The sequence below is a fragment of the Pleurodeles waltl genome, chromosome 5 (assembly GCF_031143425.1).
Source record: "Pleurodeles waltl isolate 20211129_DDA chromosome 5, aPleWal1.hap1.20221129, whole genome shotgun sequence".
In the NCBI taxonomy this organism is placed as follows: domain Eukaryota; kingdom Metazoa; phylum Chordata; class Amphibia; order Caudata; family Salamandridae; genus Pleurodeles; species Pleurodeles waltl.
The window spans coordinates 807,407,336-807,421,428 of record NC_090444.1 but is presented as its reverse complement, the minus strand read 5'-3'; the positions used below and the strand labels follow the sequence as shown (position 1 = coordinate 807,421,428).

Genomic DNA, 14,093 nt, shown 5'->3' with positions numbered 1-14,093 from the left:
TATTCCGAAATCACTGACTGACTCCAGATTGTTTTGTGCTTTAAGGGTGTTTATTTAAGTGCTCAATATTGGAGGGGGTAGCAAAATTGTGAGGGGTGATGGTGGAGGAATGCCCATGGCAGAGTCCAGTCTATTAGTCTCACAGGTGCATTGCCCTAATGGGCATCGGAAGTGGAGCTGGGTCAGTTTAAGGATGGACAGGGTGACAAAGTGGGACAGTAGGATGACATTCAGGGTGGTCTCATTTCTTGGCGGGGGTCTTGGCATCGTTCTCTGTCTTTGTCCTGGATCTCAGGGACCGTTTGCGAGGTGGTTCTCCCTCTGCAGGGGGTGGGGTGCTGGTGTGGTGGGCCTGTGGCAGTGCCTCCTGTCCACTAGGGCCGGCGGAGGTGGTGGGCAGTTCATCGTCCATGTTAGTTTCAGGGGCCCCTTGTAGTGCCACAGCGTCCCTCCTGGTGTTGAGTTCTTCCTTCAGCACCCCTACAATGGTGCCCAGGGTGGAATTGATGGCTCTGAGTTCCTCCCTGAAGCCCAAATACTGTTCCTCCTGCAGGCGCTGGGTCTCCTGAAACTTGTCCGGTACCGTTGCCATCGTCTCCTGGGAGTGGTGGTAGGCTCCCATGATGTTGGAGAGGGCCTCGTGGAGAGTGGGTTCCCTAGGCCTGTCCGCCCCCTGTCGCACAGCAGCCCTCCCAGTTCCCCTGTGTTCTTGGCCCTCCGTCCCCTGGACTGTGTGCCCACTACCACTGCCCCCAGGTCCCTGTTGTTGTTGGGGTGGTGGGTTAGCCTGGGTTCCCTGTAGTGGTGGACACACTGCTGATTGACGTGTCCTGGGGACGGAGGTATGGTCCCGCTGGGTGGGTGCTGTGATGGTGTTTCCAGAGGGGGGAAGGTCTGTGGTGGCCAGTGACTGGATGAGGGGAACCGACTGTCCAGAGGTCCCCGATGGGCCAGGCTGGTCATCTAGATCCAGTTGGACAGAGCTGCTGTCATCACTGTGGGCCTCTTTTGTTGGTGGTGTGGACATGTGTGGACCCTCCTGTCCGGTGACGTTGGGTAGGGGTCTTTCAGGGGTATAAAAGTATGTTTATTACATCTGTGTGTGCCATGGTGTGCAATAGGTGGGTGACCGTGTACCCCAGTGCTTGCATTCCTGTGTGGGACCTTGTGTGATGATGGTTTAGGGGGGTGTATGGGTATGTGCAGTGGGCATGCTTTAGTGATGGGTGTCCAGGCTTTGTTGTTGCATGCAGGGCTTGGTGTTAGGATGTGTCGTTTGTGATGTTGGGACATTTGTGAGGAGTTAGAGTGATGGGGTGAGGGTGAGGGTTGGGGTATGTGCTGGCATGCAGGTAGGGTGGGGGATGTAATAGTTAAGATTTGATTTACCAGAGTCCATTCCTCCACCTACTCCTGCGAGGCCCTCAGGACGCAGAATCGCCAAGACCTACTCCTCCCATGTTGTTAGTTGTGAGGGAGGAGGTGGGGGTCCACCGCCAGTCCGCTGAACCGCCAGGTGGTATCTTGAGACCATGGAACACACCTTCCCCCGTAGGTCGTTCCACCTCTTCCTGATGTCCTCCCAATTTCTTGGGTGCTGTCCCACTGCGTTGACCTTGTCCACTATTCTGCGCCATAACTCCATCTTCCTTGCAATGGAGGTGTGCTGCACCTGTGATCCGAATAGCTGTGGCTCTACCCGGACGATTTCCTCCACCATGACCCTGAAATCCTCCTCCGAGAACCTGGGGTGTCTTTTCTGTGCCATGGGGTGGTGTAGGTGATGTGTGGGGTGGTGTGTGGGGTGATAAGTGTGCTGATATGTAGTGGTGTGTAGTGTGAGGTGCGTAGAAGTTATGTGCGTGATGGTGTTGTGTGCCTGTGGATGCTAGTATTGTTGATGGTGGTGTCTCTCTCTCGCCTTCTCTCAGTAATTGTGGTCATAGGGGTTTGTGGGTGATGTGGGTGTGCATTTTATATTGTATTGGATGTGTGGGAGTGGTGTGTGTATGTGTGTCAGTTGTGTGCATTTCGAATTGTCCAATGTGGTAGTGTTTTGTAAGAGTCGGTGTATTTTGAGCGTGGCGGTGTGTACCGCCAATGGAATACCGCGGTTGCATGGGTCGTGATAGTATGGGCGTATTTCTGTTGGCTTGGCGGTGGAGGATTTGTTTTCGCCAGTTTATCACTGACCTTTGGTGTGGCAGACTTGTGTGGGTGTCTGAATGTTGGCGGATTCCGTCCTGTGGGTCATAATAGCTGTGGCGGATTTCCTCTGCCGCAGCGGTGTGTTGGCAGTCTTCTGCACGGCGGTAAGCAGCTTTTACCACCAATGTTGTAATGATCGCCTATGTTCAGATGATTATTGAATATGTTTATAGCTCTGTATTCCTTGCATTGTGCAGCATCCTTTCTGGATTTCAATATTTATTATACATAGAGACCAAGGCCATAATTTGGATACATAATTCCCAAACCAGATGCTTGAGCTGTCCAACTATAATGGGTCTTATAGGGATTTTATAACCTTGAATAGTGCATTAGCGAGGTTCCTTGGTCAAGCCACTTTTATTTATTTTACTAAGCCCTACATATGTTTACGTTTTCTTGTGTAATTCTTTACTAAGATCTTTTGCTGGTGTCATTCTAATTTCCAAAAGTCCTACCCTCTTACCCACCAGCTGAGTTCATATTTATCTGCTACTACATTTTCCTAAACAATATGACACAGAACGTGAAAAGTTACTCATTTCATATTTGTTAACAGCTACTTGCCTCTGGGTTTGTTCAGTTCTCCCACCTAAATGCACTTATGTCATCATTGACCAGTAGTAATGTAGTATTTCCCTCTTTCAAAAGATGATCAGACTTTTCCAGGTTATGTTCTATTTGCTAGAACCTTAGTTAGAACTCTACTGTAACCTTGGTTGTATTTGTGAAACTTGTTTATCTGAAATTGCTGTGATTCCTCTTAGAAAAGATGTGTAAGAATCTCCTCTCCATAAACTTGGTTGAATGTAATTTAGAATTTAAAAAATGTGATTGATTTCGAGCAGAGTATAATTCTTAATTTTGTACTCCTAACAACACCATGAAGTGCCCAGCCTTTTCAAAGATGTGTTTTGTCTTTGAAGAAGCTCTACATGGTCTGATAGATGCACAGGTAGGTATTTATTTGATAGCATATATACAGAAGAAACAGTCTTTTTTATCTGCCTGGTAGTGTAAAGACTTTGAGGCCCAGACTCGTTCAGCTACTCATGTATTTCTCTGAACATTGTTCTGTCATGTTTCGGTATTTCTTTTTGTCATCTTCATGTTTTACCCCAGCAAGAGCTATATCTTTAATTGGTACCTAGTGATTCATAATTAGCTTTCATGCTCATTCATCCCACTATTTGCCTTTCTCCCTCATCTTTTTCCCTTCATAATGTATGTCTTATAGTATTTGGAAGTCTTCAGCCTCTGCACTTCTGCTCTATTGCAGTATTCTCTTATAGTGTTATTTATAAACTGTTGCCTGCATCTATACAGACATAAGAGCCGCAATGGTCATTATTTTAGTGTGATCCAGATTACTAATCCAGCATAGAGGAAATCCATAGAGTGGAGCTTCACACCTCCGCTGTACAAAAGGATTATTTTAAAGAATGTCCTTAGCCTTTCATGGACTCCTGCTTCTGGGCCCATTAGCCTGGAGGATCCTGGACATATTGACACTTCATATGTGTACGTTACTCCTTGTTTAAAATCGTTGGTGCTTCTCCCACTGATGTATAGGATGGTAACAGGAGGCTATTTTGATTTAAGATAATAGATGCTACATCAGGCTGGTAAAGTTTTATTTTTTTTACACTCGTTTATTCTTTTACAAAAAGAACAAATGAATGAATGAATATTAATGTAAGTTTTTATTAAATTCACTGGTACCTTGGAAAGAAGTGTCCTGGCTCTATAAAAACAACTTCACCAGAGCAGTGCAGGAATGACAGGAAGATTAAATTGTCAAATTAAACAAATATAAAGGTAATGGTTTCATGAAAGTTGTGTGGTTAGACTGGGTGGGGAGAGGCACTGGCTGAGCATCACCACTGATAAAGAGCAGCCTCCCAGCATGTTTTTTGCATTAGTTACTATGATCAAGTATTGAGAGCTTGAACACAAAGATCGAGCGGAGGAATACCATGAAAATATGGGGAACATGCACGTTTCTCATCCACCACTTTATGACAAAGGTACTTTGAAAAGAAATCTATGGACAATGGGCAGCCATTGGATTTGTTGAAGATGGCAGGCATAAGGGAACCTCTTTATAATCCCAAAACTCTGTGTTCTGTAGCATTCGGTACTGTCTGCATCCTCTCCACTAGATATTTTGGAAGTCCAACTAGTACTAATTGCAATATTCCAAACTTGAAATAATCAAAGCATGGACCAGATCTTTCCTAGGAGGTGGATAGGAGAAAGGATAGTATTTTAATAATGATACATAGCAGATGGAAAGCAAGTAGTGATGAGTGATTTCATATGCTTTTCAAAGGTAGGTTTTGAGTCAAAAAGTATGCCCACATTTCTGGCATGTTGCGAGAGAACAAGAAGAGAGCCCAATGATTCAGGCCACCATTCAGCCAACCATGTGGAGGGGTTATCAACTACTACCACCCTTGGTTTATCACTGTTTAAGGCAAAATAGCTGAATTTCATCCATTATGCTGCCTCCTTAAGGCAGAAAGAGAATTATTGAGAGATCCTTTCAGTGTTTCTATCTAACCTAAGGTTGAATTGAGTGTCATCAACATCGGCTTATAACTTGATACCATACATGCGTATCAGTGACATCGTTTGCCGGTTGTTGGAGATTGGATTATTGGTAAGGGCAGGTGAGTACCTGCACTTAGCAATAGGCCACTAACCCCCAATATGTTCAGGTAGGTCTCAATAAATTAATCCCAGCTCAACCCTTGGTAGCTTGGCAACGAGCAACAAGGCTTAATTTAGGAGACAAAGGGGGTTATTCTAACTTTGGAGGAGGTGTTAATCCGTCCCAAAAGTGACAGAAAAGTGACGGATTTACCACCAGCCGTATTACGAGTCCATTATATCCTATGGAACTCGTAATACGGCTGGTGGTATATCCGTCACTTTACCGTCACTTTTGGGACGGATTAACACTCCTCCAAAGTTAGAATAACCCCCAAAGTGTGTAAAGCATTCAAGTATCACAAAACAGTAATTAAGTTAAACACAGGAAATAGCTTAAGAATCCACAACCAATTCATAAAAATCGGAAATTTTTCTATCTTTAATTTGACACCAAAATGAATAAAATCAGATAAGGGGAACCGGAGATATGAATTTTTAAAGAATGAATGTTTTCTAGCACATAGAAGCAAAAAGCGCCATTCTGTTCATCTGGTAACACCTCGACCAGAGCAAAGTCAAAGTTTCAGGCCTACTGCAATGGAGCCCTGCTTGGCTAAAGCGGGAGGCCTTGGTCAAAAGTTTACCTTCGGACTTGGTAGTTTTGCTGAAGATTTTCTTCAGCGGGACGAAGTCACAAATCCGATCTGACCTCCCAGGAGCCCTCTTCAGATTCGTGTTGCAGGTGACCTTGGTGAGAATTCTATGTTCGGACTTAGATGATTTTTCGGGATAAACATTTTCAGCCAGACCAAAGCTGAATCTTCATCTGACGTCCCTGGAGCTCTCCTGGGATACGCTGCATGGGAAGTCCCGGTCAACTTTATACCTTCAGACGTAGTCACTTTTTTGGAGCTTTTTTTCTCCGACGTTGGACGACCGTCCACAGCAAGCCAATTTCTAGTCAACATCATCGTATTGCCTTTCCAGGAGCCCCCGGTGAATCCTGGAGTCTAGGGCTCTGGAGCTTTTCACAGGACAAACCTGCAAGTCAGGCCGGGTCATGGTCTACGTAAACTGGCTTGACTCTTGGTGGCAGGTCGGTCCCTTTATGGAGCTTAATACCAAATGTTCTCCAATCTTCTCCAAACTTCTGGACTCCACAGCTCACCCCAAAATTGCAGAAGCTCTTAGTGGTCAGCTGGTCAGTTTCTTCATGATTTGTTGCAGGGGACTCTGGTTAGCTATTTCTCACCTGTAGCAAGCATGGAGTCCCTTCTTGAACCAGTTAAAGCCAGGCAAAGTCCTTTTTGTGGTGAAGCCCAAGTGTCCAGCTGGTGCAGTCCTTCAGAGTGCAGTGTCCAGGTGCAGGTCAGGGGTCTAGCAGGGCGTCCTTCTTCTTCTGATGTTCTTCCTTGTAGGGATTTGAGGTGTGGGTGCAACACTGCCATATTTATCCTTGCTCCTGGGGTGGAAAACAGGGGAGGCTGATTGTCCAATCACAGGGTCCTTCCCCCTTTGATGACCACTTCCTGGGACGTGTGGCAAAAATCAAGCCCAGGGACCAACATTCTTCAAAAGTCCAACATGGCTGAAACTGATTTTGAATGTTAGATCCGACTAAGCCCACCCACTGGTGTGGCTAAAAATCCTAAACACACCCCTCCTCTGCCCTCTCCTAATGTAATTAAGAGGGCACCTAATTGTCTGGGGTTGCAGGAAATGGGGGTGGTCCTGAGCTGCTCCAAATGTCCTGCTGCTCTCCCTCCATCCCTTTTCACCATCTGCTGAGACAGATCTCCTCCCCTAGGCACATCCTTTGTGTTCAGCCAAGGCCAATTGACACCTCATCAAGGCAGTCTGGCCAGGCTGCCACAGGCTGGCCAATCAGAGAATGGCACTACAGAACTGAAGTTGGCAACTTTCAGGTAGAGTTTTTAAACTCTTTACCTGAACTAGTTATGTTAAATCCAACAATGGTAAGTTGTGGGATTTATTATAACAATTAATTTGATACCTAACTCAAGGTATCTGTCTATTATGGGGGCTTTGTTAATTAGAATAAAGTCTCCTCCTGTTAGTCTATGGGGCCATTCACTACAAAGAGGGAAAAACAAATTTGGCTATTTTACCTCACCAGGGCATATAAAACAATTTTTATAAGGTTCCTGGTTATAGTTACATGGTATCCAACCCTAGGGGCACATAGGGTACACCTTGGGGTGACATGTGTAAAATAAGGTAGTTTAAGACTTTGGAAGTACTTTTAATTCCAAAGTTGATTTTGCATGTATACTGTTAGTTTAAATGCAGCCAGCAAGGCAGTCCTGCCTTTAAAATGACACTGGGCACATCAGCAGTGTGCACTACCTATGCTGGGGTCCCTAAACCTACATGCCTTACCATATTCTAGGGACTTAAGGTAGGTTGATACTGCCAATTATAATTAGCCTAATTTGCAAATCCACTTTACACAGAGCACTGGCCCTGGGACTGGGAAGCATTACCCAGGGCACAGCCAAGAGTCAGTAACCACAAGTATCTGTCCAAAACATTTGGGGGTGACCAGGGCAAAAAGGAGGACTTTCCCACACCGGTGCTACATAAAGATTGAATAATGTAGGGCTGACTGTTGGTCCTTGAAGTACACCTGTCAGAGTTGGTTTAACTGGAGACGGCAAGTTGGCCAGGCATACTATTTTTACATGGCCTTGTAAAAAAGAGGCAAAACAATTGTGATGCATATCCACAATGCCCATGTCTGCCAAGCACTCAAGCAAGGTAGTATGTCTGTATGTAGTATGTGAGATTGTGTTGAATGTGGCCAATACGTCCAGCAAAATCAGCTCTGCCATGCCTTCATTTTCCAAAATGAGATGCATGTCATTTTTTTCTTTTGCCAAGACAGTTTCTGTGCTGAGACCTTTTGGAAAAACTGATCAAACTAAATTGAGAAGCTGATGAGTTTCCAGAAAGCTTATAAATCACCTATTATCCACAAATTATGGTATTTTTGCAAAGAGGGGAAATAAAGAAATGGGACAATAGTTGGACTGACTCATAGGATCAAGCAGGGGCTTTTCAGTTGTGGGGTAACAAGTGCTCCTCTCAGCATAGCAGGAACATTTTGAAATCTAGGAAAGGAATTGCAGAGATCCGTAAACAAATGGGAGGTAGAACTAGCTACTATTTAAACTGATGGAGTGGGCAAGCCTCTAAAGGGGATGCTTCTAGGATGAAGCAGGGATGATTGTAAACTTGTTGGTAAAAACATAGAAGTGAATATTGCATGATGTAGTAATCAGTGTGTCATGGTAAAAACTGTTTAAGTACCTGATGCTTGTACGGTAAAATGGTACAGCTAGGCTCTAATGCACTTGTCAGGGTCTTCCTGCACATACAAGAACAGAAAATCAATTTTGAGTAAGTACTCTAAAATGTTTTTTTATATCTTCTCATCAGCTCAAGCTTGAAACAGGTAACGCCCTGAAAACTGTAGATCTCACTATTTACTTGCTATAGTGTTAGGGGAGAGGCACTGGGCATTCAAGTCAATACCCAATTGTGGCTGACCCTTATAAGGGTATTTAACATTCCTTTAATTTACAAAAGAAATGACAGGCATAAACAATGTTGTGCAAAGAAAACCTCATACTGGTAAGACTCAATCATAGGTGATGATTTAACAATTAAAGCCTTTGTGCTAGGAGTCATACCAAAAAGAACATATAAACATTGGGGGAGTTTGGTCTATTGGGCTCATAGAAACATCTGTAAGATAGTCTGGTTCTGTTGCAAATTGCTCTACTGCTCTCGGGCCAGGTTTGAATTCCTGTGGGATGTTTCAAAGAGACAATATGATAAGCTAAGCAATTTTTCGCTATCCATGTTTTTGGTCTGCTTTGCGTATATTTATAACTGAAATTGTTTTCAACATCATTCAGAAAACTTTATTGAAATCATTTAAAAATTAATGGAAACATAATCTGTGAGATATGAGTGTAACAAAAACCAATGGAATTGTATAAATTGGGTTTAACAGCCATGCCTTTTAGTGACTATAAAACCATTTAAGGATTTTGCCACACAATAAATAAAAAGACTGCAGTGTGAATGATTGTCAATAGCAACAATACTCCTTCTCCTTCAAGATTCTTTATACTGCAAGTTGACAGTTAGAAATTGGGTCGCCAGTTGGCAGAAGTATGCACCCTATCCAAGTAGGGACCACAATTCTAGTTAGAGTAAGTCATATACACAATTTGAATTAAGCTGTGCTCACCCTTTGGTAACTTGGCACAGAGAAGTCAGGCTTAACTTAAGAGGCAATGTTTAAAGTATTTGTGCAACACTTACATTACAGTAACACAGTAAAAGCACCGCTGGGAGACTTCACACCAGTGTAGAATAATAAAGAATATTTGTGGAAGTAGAACAAGACCAAAACAACAAAAATCCAATATTTAGAACTACATAATTGAATTTGTAAAGATTAAATGGTAGAATAGTGCTTAGAAATCAATAACGCTAAAAGGTTACATGTGGTTGCTCTTGACCATGGAATATCCAAAGTCCAGGCCGACGGCAATGGAGGGATGTCCGGCTGTAGGACCTACGCATGGCCCCCTGAAAACTACCTTGGAAGGAGGGTCACGCCAAATTCAAGAGGCGATGCAAATGCAATACATGAATTTCGATCCGCACAGTCTGGGAGATGTAGTGTTGTTGAGCCAGGCAGTCATCGAAGCGATGTCCTTGAGGTGTGGCATCGAACCTTTTGTGATGAAGGCGATGTGTCATCGTTGAGCCACGCAGCCGGTGGTGCGAAGGTGAAGCGCTGAGGCTGGTGGTGATGTGTTGATCCTGAGCCGTGTATAATGTCATTTTGCTATGTATCTGTGTCTAAGGGGGCTGAGATTACATAACTCACAACATGGCATTGTTCCCATAAGCAATGACCCATAAGCCATAAAAAGTTTGCATAGCGAGTAATTGCAGGTTCTGAAACATGAACTGACAGATCCCAATGTTGTGAAATGGATCATATTTGCTACAGCAACTACCAACTTGGACTAAGTTTGAGCAGGTAGCTAGGAGGTGAATGGCACCACATGTATGCATCACACCATTGAGGCATCTATTCCCTGTGACAGGACAAGGATTGTGGGCCACGCAAGTCCTAACCAGAATCTATACTTAATTTCTTCTGATTCTGAAATAACTATGGCATCTTCCACAATTATGCTGGACTGTATCTAATGGACCTGGAATTCTAATACTTGCTTGAAAATAATAATATCAGTTACAGTACATTTGATAACAATTTATGGTCTAGGTATGAGCAGTGATTAATTTGAAGCTCTGGTAGTGGGCAGTGGCATCAACATTGACCTTTCACCAAAGCAAGAGGAAGAAAAGGGAGAAAAAAAGGAGCAAAAGAATGCTAGGAAAACAGGGACAAGGGTGACGGCAGTGCTGAAAAATCTATGAGAGTTAGGTAGAGATAGGAAGCGTAGGGTGATGGAACTAAGTTATGATGTGAAAGCAGGAATAAGAGGCCTTGTTATTTGGCAATATCTGGCTTTGGCAGGAAAGGTGATAGGTTCTTAAGAAAACGTTTTTGCTTTTCTACTTTCTTTTCATTGTATAGTGTTAGCACTGGGTTTAGAGGTTGCACCACTCTGACCCTATGCTGACTCTGGACAAGAGGGAAATCAAACAAAAACTCTTAAAAATATTCCCACTCACCAAGGGTAGGTTGATTTGTGGTGTGTTAGGTTAAAGAGATAGCTGGCAACAGCTAACAGAAAAATCTATACATCATGACTTAAAAGGTTAGCAAAACAAAGGTCTAGTGAAATTGTAAACTTTTGAGGGGCAATAAACCACATTATTATTAACCATATCAAACAAAATTACATCAGGAAATTTCTATCCACTGATTGTTGCCTTATAGTGCTAGTCATTTTAAAAGTTAAATTCCTAAGAGACCAACTGTCAACACAGACGTTTTTGGAAGTTGCCTTTGATAGTTGGCTTAGGTTGACCCCTATATGTGAACTGGGAACTTAGCAAGTGTAAATCCGATAATTTTCTCAAGTTTCTCAATACGATAATTTTCTCAAGTTTCACTGTATTGAAGACAAAGCCAATGTTTTAGCCCATGTCCATCAGTAAACATCAGTGGCTTTAAGTAATAAAATTGCTTTTCTTCTTTTTCTGCTTTCAGGGTCTCTGAGATATTGATGGAAGTTGCTGTCGAAGGCCCTGTGTCTGCAATGAGCCCCCAAGCTTATTTGATTGAGAAATGTGAATGCCCTCCAGGCTATTCTGGCTTGTCCTGTGAGGTACAGCACCATTTTCTTAACAAAAGCTTTCTGTGCAGTTGGTATCTGAATGTTTCAGTTTGAGCGCATGCTTTAACCTTTTCAGATTCATGAAATAGTAATTCATGTCCAGATAACTTTATTGATGTTACAGCTACTCTTGAAGAGTCTTGTGAAATTTGATTCTGGTAGTCTTATTATTGCAAAACAATTTACGCTGCTAGCGCGCCTTGTCCTTAGTAAGTAAACTTACAAGGGGACGCGTATAGTTCGATGAATCTTTTGGATCGCATAGAGTATCCTAGCTAAGTGGTGAATAGAGGAAACACCCACAATAATATTTAACTAAACATATAACACCAAAACCTTTATTTCAACGAATCCATGTTTAATCAAACTTTGCTAGCATCATGAGCAATAAATCATCAAATTTTATTAATAAGCAAACAACATCAATCTAAGCTTGGCAAATTCATAAACATTAATTAATTCAGCAATGCGAGTCAGTTATTCAAAGTCAAAGTCACCATTAAGTCGTCCTCAGTCAGCCTACCTATCTCAGAATAGAATCAGCATGTGGGTCTTCATGCGAAAAACAATTTACTCAAAAAAGTCAATAATTTGGAAAAAAGTAACTAAGAGAGAAAAACATTCTAAGCCACGCAGTCGGTACCTAGAAAGAAAAAGCACACATCAGTCAGTCAACATTATAGCTACCTATCCAAGATAGATCAGCAACGAGGCAGTCTTCTTCTCCAGGTCATCAGTCATCAGCAATGCTTGGGCTCACAAGGAGCAAGCCCAAATTTCAGCACTTTGGACAGCGTCTCTTGACGTCATCAACTTTCGCCTCTCCACTCTGATTTCCCTTCTCGTGACATTACTTTTTATTAGGGTCTCTCAGTCCGTCCCACAAATTGCTAGTTGGTCAACCTTATCAGGGGTTATGACTCTAACCTATAATTTTTGCTTACCACTTGTCTGTGTCGGTTCAAGCATCAAGTTCCATAAATATGATTGGTCCCTCAGTGAGAACATCATCCGGCTCTTCAGGTAACAAAATTGTTGCTCACTGTCTCTTAGTCAGTGCCTCTATTGTTCAGATCCCGTGAAAGTACATTTAGCCTACTCTACACATAATTGTATCAATTTGTTCTGATTGTCTCCTGTCCGCTGGTACATTGCAGAAAATTCTAGCAGAGCTCATCTCTGAACTCTGTACAGTTCAAGGTCCTTTTCTCCAGTTCCAGTCCTCTGCGGCTCATCGCGTCTCCACGTTTAAGCAAGCACGGCCCAGCACCGACCAAGCCCCTTTAATTTGGCTAAGTTAAGGATATGAAGCATCATAAAACATAGGTTATATCATCAGTTATGGCATATTAATACATATTTCATACAATTTCACATTATTTTAGTACTGTTAACACAGATGGTGACCACTCCCCGTGGGCACATTTTGCACACTACACATTATTTTCAATTATTAGTTTTCAAATGTGATTTTTCTCATTAGTACATATACGCAAATCATTAGAATATTCTCATATTAGCATATCTGCTCCAACAACGCTGCACTTTGTGGTTAGTGGGAGGAGATATATATCTGTGTGTCACCATCTATATACTGTGCAGGGTAGCATATGTAGGCTCTCATTACAAATGGCCTCTTATTTCCAAAATGGTCAGTGACAGGGCTGACAGGCCACATCGGAATTAAGAGACACACTGGAACAGAGAGAGATGGATTTACTAAAAACTCAAGCAACACAGCTCAGCAATCAAAGATGATGTTGTATATTACAGGGAGAGCACAACAGTGTCATGCCTGCTAAGATATGTCAATGTCCTGCTCTCTCCCTAGCAATGGAGCACAATAAGGCTGCCTAGCACCACACTGGGACACTGCAGGCACTTTTGTACAAGAGTGCACAATAGTACAAAGGTGTCTGCATCATGTCTAGCACAGGTTTTGTTCTGCAAGGGTAATCTTATAAGTTGTATTAGTTACAAAATACTATGGCTAAACAAACTGTAAAACGTTTTTTGATTTAGAAAAATATTGTACAGTACAGCACACATGGAAAGTGGAAAATCTTTGAATGAAAAAAACATTTCTCCATTTAACTCTTGCATTAAAGAAGAGTTATTGTTTTGGCACAAAACCATGTCTAGTACAACCATGTCTGTTACAAGCTTGGACTTTTTATTAAAATTCATAGTTGGTTGCATGGGAATGCCTTTGTGCCTCCCATGGAATGCCCCTTTCGCTTCTAGGACTACCACCCCAAGTGCTAAGCCTATTTTGGCTACTTGGGGTAGTTTATGCTTAGGTCTCCTTAACGTTTTGTCTACATAAGCCATCCTCTCCAAATATGCTTCCTTTTTTCCAGCATCCTGGGAATTTTAAAGGTACCCAGGGTTTGTGGATTTTCCATGAGGGGACTGAGAAAATATCCAAAATATATTTAAATGTTTTGTGTTTGTTTGGGAAAAATAGGAAAAACATGCTCTGGAAAAATGTGTCTGTGTTTTTCCTCATACACATGGCATCAACAAAAGGTTTGATGTGAAAAGGTCACCATATTTCAAAGAGATAGAACATATTTCCTATTTTTTGTGCTATCAGCCTGCTTCCAGTTTGTGGTGCAAACCAGTGTGAAATATATGGGTCATCCATGAAAACTATGGGGCATATTTACAATGAACTGGTGCAGCGTGGTGCTGCGCCAAAATTGACAGAGCCATGCTGCGTCAGTTCTGAACCACAGGGATGCACTGTATCAACAAAAATACAGCACACCCCAGTGTTTCCACTAGCGCTGGCTCTAAATTTAGCTGCCAACCCAGTCATCTTTGCACCATAGTGTAAGGGTGTCTGCGTTGAAGGGTAGGTTTGTTTATGTTCAG

At 42.6% G+C, this 14,093-nt stretch overlaps 1 protein-coding gene across 7 annotated transcripts in view; it reads left to right on the top strand.

Annotated features, from left to right (window-relative positions):
- LAMA2 (laminin subunit alpha 2) overlaps positions 1 to 14,093 on the top strand; it is a 3,379,260-nt gene that overhangs the window by 2,380,714 nt on the left and 984,453 nt on the right. For all 7 annotated transcript variants that reach the window (XM_069234829.1, XM_069234828.1, XM_069234823.1 and 4 more), the window contains one exon: positions 11,090 to 11,207. In XM_069234829.1, the coding sequence (XP_069090930.1) occupies positions 11,090 to 11,207 (118 nt within the window). The remainder of the gene's footprint in view (positions 1 to 11,089; positions 11,208 to 14,093) is intronic.